Raw genomic sequence first — 12,082 nt, 5'->3', positions numbered from 1 at the left:
AATGTAGACCTCACTTTCTAATTGTTTATAAAAGCTTTATGAAGTCACTTGGAGCCCGAAAACTTTAGATTAAGGGTTAATAATTTCGTGGATTTGACTATTATAAGACATTCAATATTCACAATTTAATTGTATGTTTGAAATCTGTAAAAGACGGACGAAAGATACCTGAGGGACAGTCAAACTCATAAATCGAAAATAAACTGATATGCATGGATAAAAATGAAAAAAAGACAAACAGACAAACAATAGTACACATGACACAACATGGAAAACTAAAGAATAAGCAACACGAACCCCACCAAAAACAAGGGGTGATCTCAGGTGCTCCGGAAAGGTAAGCAGATCCTGCTCCACATGTGGCATCCGTCGTGTTGCTCATATTCTAACAAATCCGGTAAATAGTCTAATTCGGTAGGCCACATTCATGAAAGGAAAGGGGATTGTAGTTACGACGTATAAAGGAACATATCCGAAATCATTTGAGAAACGGTTATCCAATAACGGTCAACCAACTCGTGATGGCGTCCGTAAAATCAATTTTGCATAAATTATTTATTAAAGTAATAAAAAAGAAAACATTGTATTCATCTCTAACTTCAACGCATCTACTACATACTAGTAATTTGTATTCTCTTTGAATTTCTTTATACTGTTTTGATGATATGTGTAATCAATTAGTAATGTCACGAAATTTTGTGACTAATTGTTTACAAGTCCCTTTTCCGTGTAACTCTTATAAACCATAACATATATAAGACAAGTTAACTTTCGGCAGACGTGATGATACCCAAATGCATAAATATATATTGTACCTCAAACAAAAATTAATTCGACTGAGTGTTCTAAATGAATGACCATAAAACGGAACCAGATCATTTATTATTTAAAAGTCAATGTATTTGTTCTTCGCCACCAGCCTCTCTCTCTCAGTGAGAGCATGCGCAGAATTGACAGTTGTCTGGACCACGTAGATATCCATGCGCACAAAAGATGTTACACGTGTCGAATTCTTGAACACACGGTTTCATCAGTTTGATGATTGGTTCTACTGACTTGGTTAGGTGCACTGTAATAAAATCAACATATCCTGAAATTATAGTAAGACTTAATTAAACTACGTGATTAAAACTCTTTGTGGTAACAGCCAAGAAATTAACTACATGTTTTATCAATTATATTATTTAGAAAAAAACCACCCATATTCTAATACATGGGCAAAAAACGTGTAGTCACCGATGTTAAAAACTTCAATTGTAATATAGCAAACAAAAGAAGGAAGAACAGAGCAATACTAAGTGCGTCAATAGCGTACGTATGACCTATCTGCACGCAATTATCGGTGGTTTCATGTCCGGTGCTAGTAATTTCTGTGAATCAGCTAGATGCAAACAAGTATAACCACCAAAATTCAATATGGAAAGTCGATAATTAAATGGCATAATCAAAAGCTAGTACACATCAAACAAATGAATAACAACTGTCATATTCCTGACTTGGTACAGGCATTTTCTTATGTATTGAAAATGGTAAATTAAACGTTTTATAGCTTGCTAAATAACTCACTTATATGACAATCGCAGCAAATTCCATTATATTGAAAACGACGTGTAAACAAAACAAAACAAACAGACATAATAGGTAAAAATGTGAACAGATAGGGGTATAGCAATCAACATTGTGTTATAACCTTTATCACTATAAATAAATATGTAACAAAGAAACACACAAAGACTTATAGAACAAGCACAGTTGCAAAAATGAAAGACAAGAATATACAAATTATCATAGAATAATAACAATGACGAGATGTATATGTACAGAGTTGCGTCACATGGATATCACCAAAAACAGACTAAACAAAAAAAGAAATAATCATAAAGACAAATAAAAAATTAATTTAAACACGTGTTTAAGATGATTAACAACGTCAGTACCAAGGATCTATACTTCAATACCATCGTGTATTATTTGTGAAGTTGATACGGAATATATAATCAACAAGGTCTTGGAACCTTCCGATAAACTTTTTTTTATAGAAAAAATGACGAGACGTTCTTTGTCGTAGCCCTGGTTTATCAACTTTCTGCTCAGACACTGGAGATGTTTTACAAGATCTGAGTTAGAGCTGCATGCTCTTGAATACCAAATAAGATGGGAATGTATATCCCATATTCAGGTGAAGTTGGTATATTGCTACTTAGGTAGGGGGAATTGTTATTTTAAGCATCTTTTCTAATTGAACTACCGGAAATATTTGCCACTGGACTTATATAACAATAAAATTGAGAATGGAAATGGGAAAGTGTCAAAGAGACAACAACCCGACCAAATAAAAAACAACAGCAGAGGGTCACCAACAGGTCTTCAATGTAGCGAGAAATTCCCGCACCCGGAGGCGTCCCTCAGCTGGCCCCTAAACAAATATATACTAGTCCAGTGATAATGAACGCCATACTAATTTCCACATTGTACACAAGAAACTAAAATTAAAATAATACAAGACTAACAAAGGCCAGAGGCTCCTGACTTGGGACAGGCGCAAAAATGCGGCGGGGTTAAACATGTTTGTGAGATCTCAACCCTCCCCCTATACCTCTAACCAATGTAGAAAAGTAAACGCATAACAATACGCACATTAAAATTCAGTTCAAGAGAAGTCCGAGTCTGATGTCAGAAGATATAACCAAAGAAAATAAACAAAATGACAATAATACATAAATAACAACAGACTACTAGCAGTTAACTGACATGCCAGCTCCAGACTTCAATTAAACTGACTGAAAGATTATGATTTCATCATATGAACATCAGGCACAATCCTTCCCGTTAGGGGTTTAGTATCATACCATCATAACATATATGAGAAGAACATAACCCGTGTCATGCCAATAACTGTTTTTAGAATAAATGTGTTTAGCTCCGATGCAAAGACCTTATCAGTGACTCAATATTAACGCCAAAATATGCAATCTTTAATGACTTGACAACGGTATCGTAATTATATCCCTTCTTAATAAGTCTATTCAAAGGTTTTGTAAGTTTCTGAGGTGAATACTGACACCTTTGTGCTTTATAAAGAATATTTCCATAAAAAATTGGATGTGAAATACCTGAACGTATTAGAAGTCTGCATGTTGAGCTATATTTACGAATGATGTCTTTATACCGATGATAAAATTTAGTAAAAGTTTTGACTAGTTTGTGATATCGAAAACCCTGGTGTAATAATTTTTCAGTAATACATACATTTCTCTCGTTAAAATCTAAAACATTGTTACAAACACGAGCGAATCGTACAAGTTGAGATATATAAACACCGTAAAATGGTGACAAGGGAACGTCACCATCTAAAAACGGATAATTAACGATAGGAAATGAAAAATCATCCCTTTTATCATAAATTTTAGTATTCAGCTTTCCATTAGTGATATAGATATCAAGATCGAGAAAAGGGCAGTGGTCATTGTTAGTATTAGCTTTATTTAAAGTAAGTTCAACAGGATAAATTTCATTAATATACATACTGAAGTCGTCATTATTGAGAGCCAAAATATCATCCAAATATCTAAAAGTATTATTAAATTTGTTTATCAGATGTTGTTTCGATGGGTCTTTGCTTATTTTTGTCATAAATTGTAACTCATAACAATACAAAAACAGGTCCGCAATAAGTGGTGCACAGTTAGTCCCCATTGGAATTCCGATAATCTGACGATATACGGAATCCCCAAAGCGAACAAAAATGTTATCTAGTAAAAATTCAAGGGCATATATAGTATCAAAGCATGTCCAATTAACATAGTTTTTTTGTTTATTGCTACTAAAAAATGACCTAAAAGAGTTTGAACATATATATTCACATTCTGATTTTTTGAATGCCCATTTAATTAGGTGTGTGAATTTTTTCTTAATGAGAATGTGAGGCAATGTGGTATACAGGGTAGAAAAATCAAAACTTTGAACAGATTCAAAATCACCAATATAAGCATGCAATTTATCAAGTACTTCCAACAAAATTTTTTTTGTTGAAAGTTGTGGACAAAATTGCTCTTTCAACACTTAGTTAAAAAAAAAACCAATATACCTGCCAACTTTTCAAAATGGCCATGGGGGTTTTACGTGCAATATGTCCTACAAAACCTTCAAAGGGGCCTTCAAATATATTTTAATGTTGTTTTTTGGCTTCTTTGTAAATTAAATTTTTTGTTGAAAGTTGTGGACAAAATTGCTCTTTCAAAATTTCCATTTGGAAGCTTCCATGGGGGAATCCCCCGCAAATAGTGACAGTTGGCAGGTATGAATATGATTGAACGAAAACTTACATGCCGCTTCAATATCTTCCTTGCACGTGCAGAACGTGCAATCATTTTTGTCAGTCATAAAACCTTTCTTACACTTCACCTGGCAGATGGCTATCGCTATTACACATTTCTCGCTCATTGTGCTCACTAATTTGCTTGGACCCTGTGTGGTGGGTACAGCTAAAATACATGAAAAGCCAATGTATGTATAACATAAGCGGTACTAAGCAGTGCACTTAAGGTGGTACCCAACACCTTGACTAAAATTAATTTGGTTCGCTTAATTTACATAAAATTTTGACAAAGCTTTTGAAAAAATATAAAAATTTTAAAAAAATTGAACCAATCACATTCTCGGAAAAAAATTGTTGGATATATAGCAGTTTGACAAACACTAATTTTTATCATTGAGAAGCTTAATATTTCCTTAACAATACAACATGATTAAAATGTTTAGCTGATTTTACAGAGTTATCTATCTCCCTATGGTGTTAGGCACCACCTTAATGCAAACAATCGATAATTTATATCTTTTGGGAATTTTGATTATTGATGAGGGCTGAATGTTGATACTAAGATGGCATTTTTAAAAATTTGTTGTTGTATTGCTTTTGTTTTAAAGTATATTCAAATGTTGGGTAATTAATACATGTATAAACATAAAAATAAGATTTTTAGTGAGAGCACTATTATAATGGGGAAATAACTCATAATTTATGTTAGGAGAAACAAATGCAGTTTGAGAGTTGTCTATTATAAAACTTAACATAAGGTATACTAGTATAAGATAATATTAGAAAAAAAACATACATTGTGTTGCATTTGGTGCACATAGACAGTATTGGCAGCCACTGGATCCATGAACATATCCATGTACACACTTAAGAATACATTTCTGACTAGGTATACATGCGTTGTTTAAAGTAGTAGACAAAGTGGTTGTTGTTGGTGGTGTTTCTATTAATAAGAAAGAGCATATCAGCAGAGGACGAGGAACGAATTTGAATGCAACAAGAAAAATATATGTGAATAGTTTGGTAGGATCCGAAATTGATCTTCAGCAACTGTCTTCAATGAGACCACTATTACCGGATGATTCTAGTGGAAGTTATTTGATGCTAGGATCGTACTCAAACAACAATGTGTATTCTAGTTCCTGATTATTTTAGAATAGGTTATTTTTGTTTTTTTAATTGTTATCTGTCTTTCTGACTGTTCCAAATTCGTGTGTCCTTATAGCTGGAGTCACATGATTGCATTTCGCCCATGACAGAAGAACTGACTTTTTTTGTCACATACTCTCATAAACTGCTACAAATTACTGTTAAACTCGTATCGTCGGCAAGACATGCATCTTATACGCACCTTTTCCTGCATTTTTTGTGAATTTGAGAAACCCTTTCATGGTTAGTAGGGTCAGAAAAAAATGAAGCCTAGTAAGAGACATACCATATACCTTATTGAGGAATCCTGTAGGGAATCTTGTTGAAGTCATTTAATTTTGCTCGTATGTTTCATTGGCTCTTGGTTTGTTTACAACCAGTAACAATGGATACAGATTTATAAGCAAAGTGAAAGCACTTATATAAAGTACTTACCGGTTGTTATTCTTTGAGCATATGGTGAGCATAAACAATATTGGCAATTGTTTGGACCAATCAGAAAGCCGTATTTACAGGATTTATCACACGTGGTCTCAGACGAAATACACGGTTTTATTAGAGGAACAGAGGTATGATGGACCACAGTTGTCGGAATTGTTGTTGCATCTGTAAATAGAAACAAAGAATTGAATGGTTGTTGTTTGTTGATCATATGCGTTGTTTGTTTATTGTTTTGTACAGTTCTTGTATTTTTCTGCTGCACCATTGTCTCAGGATTACAGGTTGGGCGCCCACTAACATGTTTAAGCACGCAACATTCTTTATGTATGTGCCTGTCCCATGTCAGGAGCCTGTAATCCAGTGGTTTTTGTTTGTTGCTATGTTACGAATTTGACTATGCGGTATGGACTTTTCTCATTTGTCTCTGTGACAATCATATCATATCATATCTTCTGTTAATAAGATTACAACAAATGGGGAAAAATATTACAACAAATGGGGAAAAATAAATAAATTTAATTTAGAATCGAAACGGTCAATGTCAAAGAGACAACAATCCGACCAAAGAGCAGAAAACAGCCAAAGTCCACCAATTGGTCTTTAACACAGCGAAAAATCAAACACATTGAGGCGGGCTTACGTTGACCCCTAAACAATAATGGGTATACTACTTCAGCGAAACTCCGAAACATATAACCAAAATTGAAAAAAAGCCTGCAAGACGCAAGGAATAGATAATAATGGCTTAAAAAGATAAAGAATACAGAAATGAAGGTAACCCTCCTTTTATATACCCTATTGTATCTACCTGGTATACTGTCGTCACAAAGACAATACTGACAACCACTAGCCCTCCCGTTATAAACCCTCTTGTAACATACCTGGTATACTGTCGTCACACAGACAATACTGACAACCACTAGCACCAGTCATATACTTCTCACATCTCAGTATACAATACGCCTGTGTAGGGTTACACGGATTGTGATAGGAGGTGCCTGGAATATTGGCCTGAGGACCGAACATTCCACTCATCTGTTGACCGCTGCCACCTGTCTGGGGACCAATAATCGGTGATGTCATAGAAGTTGCAGTATTACTTTTACCTAAAAATTAAATATAAAAGTATATTTCTAAGACTCTAAAAATAATTTGAGCAGCCATGCTTATGGAAATATGTTTATGGTAGATTTAACATAGATACATCTTGTATTGATCCGTGATTTTAGTAGCATTTTTAACACCATCTTATAGTTCTGTATGGCAAGCCGTTTTACTATTTATTCGAATTTCAAGATATCTCCTATAATATATAAGATATCTCCTTTAATATATAAGATATCTTATATAATTTCATTTTTATAAGATATCTCATAATATTATTAATTCGTATATTTTAACAAATTTGATTCGTTTAGAGATTTTTCGAAGGCAGAGAGAAAACGGCGGATAGCAAAAAGCATATTGACCGGCAAAAAGCATATTGCACGGTTATTTTCAGAATATCTAAAAACCGATATACTTTGTGACGTCATGTAATGAATTTCAGGATATCGTTTAACGTTTTGAAACAAATGATATATGTGATCGATTATTTGACGAAAAACAATCTTCAAATACATAAGATGTGAAAAAAAGTAAATGAAATAACAACTAATATGTTGTTATTGTCAAGGAGACAATGTAATATCTATAAAGTTCCAACAAACCTAGATGACGGTTTTGATACAAACATGGTCGGAAATTAATAATATAACAAATATAGCCTTTGTATGTGGTCAATACAGGATATATCGACCCAAAAAAGTATATCGACCTCAGACTTCGTCCTCAGTCAATATACTTCTTTCAGGTCAATATTATACAAATATAGCCTTTGTAAGAGGTCGATACAAGGATATATTGACCTGAAAGAAGTATATTGACTGAGGACAAAGTCCGAGGTCGATATACTTCTTTGGGTCGATATATCCTGTATTGACCTCATACAAAGGCTATATTTGTTATATTATTAATTTCCGACCATGTTTGTATCAAAATCGTCAATTAGGTTTGTTGGAACTTTATAGATATTACATTGTCTCCTTGACAATAACAACATATTAGTTGTTATTTCATTTACTTTTTTTGTTGACATCTTATGTATTTGAAGATTTTTTTTCATCAAATAATCGACCACAGATATTTGTTTCAAAACGTTAAACAATATCCTGAAATTCATCACATGACGTCACAAACTATATCGGTTTTTCGATATTCTAAAAATAACCGTGCAATATGCTTTTTGTCGGTCAATATGCTTTTTGCTATCCGCCATTTCCTCTCTACCTTCGAAAATATAGTTTAACATGTGACTATCCCTAAACGAATCAAATTTGTTAAAATATACGAATTAATGATATATCCTTGTATCGACCTCATACAAAGGCTACATTTGTATATTATATAAGATATCTTTAATGTTATATGAGATATCTTTAATGTCATATAAGATATATTTAATGTTATATAAGATATCTCATAAAGTTTATATGATATCTTTTATACTTTATAAGATATCTTCTAAAGTATATGAGATATCTTATAAACAATTTTTATATAAGAAATCTTATATGATTTATAAGATAGCTTATATAGTTCATAAGATATCTCATATAGTTTATAAGATATCTTATATAGTTTATAAGATATCTTATAAACTATATAAGATATTTCATTGTTATATAAGATATCTCCTAAAATTTATAAGATATCTTATATACTTTATAAGATATCTTCTAAAGTTTATAAGATATCTTTAACATGATATGAGATATCTTATAAACTTTAGGAGATATCTTATAAACTATGAGATATCTTATAAACTAAATAAGATAACTCCTATAATATATAAGATATCTTATATAATTTCATTTTTTTGAGATATCTTATATATTATATGAGATATCTTATATCTTATATGAAATATCTTATATATTATATGAGATATCTTATATATTATATGAGATATTTTATATATTATATAAGATATCTCCTAAAATTTTTAAGATATCTTATATACTTTATAAGATATCTTCTAAAGTTTATAAGATATCCTAAACAGGATATGAGATATCTTATTAACAATTTTTGTATAAGATATCTTATATAGTTTATAAGATATAGTATATAGTTTATAAGATATCTCATATAGTTTATAAGATATCTTATATAGTTCAGAGATATCTTATAAGTTCAATTATATAAGATATCTGATAAATTATATGAGATATCTTATAAACTATATATGATATCTTATAAACTGTATGAGATATCTGATAAACTTTATAAGATATCTTATAAAGATTATGAAATTTCTTGAAGTAAGAATAAATAGCAAAACGCCTTGCCATAGTTCTGATCTAATTGATTGGTGAATAATTAACATTTAGTGGTAAGTTTGTCTTTAATATTCAGGACAAAAAGTATGTCAGTGAGACAGAAGATAACAAAAGTGTATTCAAACACACAAGGGTGACTTGTGAATAGAAATAGAATGTATGGTCACTTTAATCTTTTTTCGACCGTCATGAAAAGCCTCGCCAAAGATGGGCGTTGTTTTGGCTGTGTGGGAAGTACAAGTACGCAGCCACGTCTGGTTATAATGATACTGTTAAATCCTATGCCTCGTGTACATTTTGTACCATACGCTTTGCTACATTAATAACCCTTGCAGCAACCTTATGAAGGATTCATCGGGGGCCTGTTGAAAGAAAAAGTATCTGTCCATATCCAATATACGCTAATTTTTATGCATGTCAATCCATCTTTTCCTTCGATTTTAATGACGTGTAGCCTTTATTACAGGACACATCTATTGTTAATTTGTTCTTAAATATATGAAATATTTGTCGCTGGACGTTAATTATGAAAACATTAATCAATAAATCATAAGTCGACGACAAACTGACAGCACTATGATGACAAAAATCGGAACCCACACAGTTGTTGGTGAAGGGTTTACAGATCCTCAATGCTGTGTTACTTTCAGCCGAATATGACATCACACATCACTAACATATTGAGCATTCAAACTCCGGGTCGAACACTTTGATGTGACTTCTTTTTGAAGCGTGCTTTAAAGGGCAAAAACTGAAACACCATGCAGTTTAAAGTATTCTCTGACCTGGTGTCAAATTGTTCCAATTATCCATGCTGTCTGGTAGAGCATCATCCATGCTTTCAAAATAGTAATAAGAGGTATTTCTTTTGAACCCATGTACCAAAGAATAAACCGTTTTCGTGCTCAGCATAGCCCACCCTACCCATAGTTAACCTGAAAAATGAAAGTACGCGTCTAAAAGTAAAAAACATGCTCACGTAATGACCTAACTCTGTTCAAAAGTTTACCAGAAAAAAGTGTGATGGAAATATTTGTTGAATGAACGGACGAACAGGCACGGTGAATGCAAAAGTGTGACGGAAACACTATTGGATGAACGGACAGGTGGACACAGTGAATGCAATAAAAAATGGAACGATTAAAAAAGTCACATACACAAATAAGATAAATATACATACTGGTCCCAGAAATGCACGTGCAGGTGCGACATCCATTAGAATTTAATACATATCCATTTACACAACGTTGAAAACACAGTACAGGTGGACAAAAGTTTATTAGAAATGCAGAAGACTCTGAAAGAAGTAAAATAAGTATTGACAATATTTATATCAAGTCTAATTTGTGCATGGATCTATCATTTTTAATTTAGTATATCTGTATATTTTCGGAGATTTTGTATGAAGAATGCATGGCAAGTATCCAATAATATAAGTGAGGATCTGAATTTAGGTTTTGGGGTTTATTACAATTCCAGTGTTCTACAATTCAACGCCTTTTTTCGATTCTTTATGATTTGTCCATAATTTTCTGTTTTCTATATAGTTTGGCGCTTATTTTCTCCATCTTTGAGCGTGTTCGATTTTTTTTGGGTTCATTATTAACTATTCGATTGCACATTTTCACTCATTTTTGACACTGGTTCCTGACTTTTGCATTGGGGTCTTCTGTTGGTAGCTATGTGTTGCTCGCTGTTGTTTATGTGTATTTTCTTTCAAGTTTATGTTTTTGGTGGTTGGTATGGTTGATTATAGTTTTTTTCCATATTTTTTGTATTTAATGCTATCCTTTTTATGCATTATCTTTCATTTTTGTTAATTTGTTAGTAGCACTACTTTATATTTCTCATGTTGCATTGATTTCCACTTAAATCTAAGAAACACATTTGCATTTAAAGAATATAATAACATATAATAACATATAGCAATTATTTTCTTTAGAATAGCATTTAAACACCTTCTTTTAAGATAAAAAAAAAATGCATTAAAGATAAAGTATGATAATTGAAGATGAAGCCTATGAGTAAATAAAGGTTGTTTCCGAAAAAATAATTTTTATACAACCTGATAAATTGTACCTTCAAATGACCTAAAACAAACATGTTCACAAAGCTTAATGCTTACCTGATACTGTGTAAACAATTATAATCAAACAAATGATAAAACTTTTCATTTTTGTGTTTCTTAATTACAGCCCTCGGTTTAAAAATTTGTCAATGAAAGGGGTTATATCAATATCACGTGGACGTTTTATTTACTATCAAAGGACAACAGGTGCGACAAGAACAGAAGGGATAGTGAACTACTTAACATTCACAGTTATCTACGACATGACAAAAATAGATCAGAACGAAGATTTAGCACGCATTTGGTGGTCATTAGGTTTATATTTCAATTATGGCAACAACGGAATAGTATTTATTTCATAATGAAAAAGAACGGAAATGGTGTATCAGATGAAAGGAACAATTCGTAAATTGTGTTCGTCTGACGCCCTGGATTTACCTTCATTAGCAACGCTCAAAATTAAACTATTTGAAAACCAGAGATGCCAATAACACGTAGATAATTCCAGAGCTTTAATTCAACCGGGATTAAAAAATAAGAATATCCAAAGTCACCCAATTTCGAATTAGGGGCCTCGGTAGCCAAGTGGTCTAAGTAGTTACTACTGTAATCACTAGCCAGTCAACACTGAGGCTGTGAGTTCGAACCCCGCTCATGCAGTGCAATCGACTCGAATCTTAATCGACTTGGATTGTCAGTTTTCCAATCGAAGGTTGTGTTATTTCG

The 12,082-nt window shown here is 32.4% G+C and overlaps 1 protein-coding gene across 2 annotated transcripts; it reads right to left on the bottom strand.

The window, feature by feature from the left end:
• Window positions 1–863: 863 nt before the first annotated feature.
• On the bottom strand, window positions 864–11,566 carry LOC139495155 (antistasin-like). Of its 2 annotated transcripts, none has more exons than XM_071283335.1 (7): window positions 11,414–11,566; window positions 10,469–10,585; window positions 6,790–7,014; window positions 5,903–6,073; window positions 5,115–5,261; window positions 4,326–4,484; window positions 864–1,090 (listed from the first exon to the last, which is right to left on the bottom strand). In XM_071283335.1, coding segments are annotated over exons 1-7 (870 nt in total). In that variant the 5' UTR covers window positions 11,463–11,566; the 3' UTR covers window positions 864–1,088. The 2 variants fall into 2 exon arrangements, with proteins under 2 accessions (XP_071139436.1, XP_071139435.1); XM_071283334.1 differs by having other exon boundaries at window positions 864–1,069.
• Window positions 11,567–12,082: the final 516 nt, after the last annotated feature.

The sequence above is a fragment of the Mytilus edulis genome, chromosome 11, assembly GCF_963676685.1.
Source record: "Mytilus edulis chromosome 11, xbMytEdul2.2, whole genome shotgun sequence".
Lineage (NCBI taxonomy): Eukaryota > Metazoa > Mollusca > Bivalvia > Mytilida > Mytilidae > Mytilus > Mytilus edulis.
Note: the sequence above shows the minus strand (reverse complement) of the source record. Positions and strands in the feature narration are given on the sequence as shown.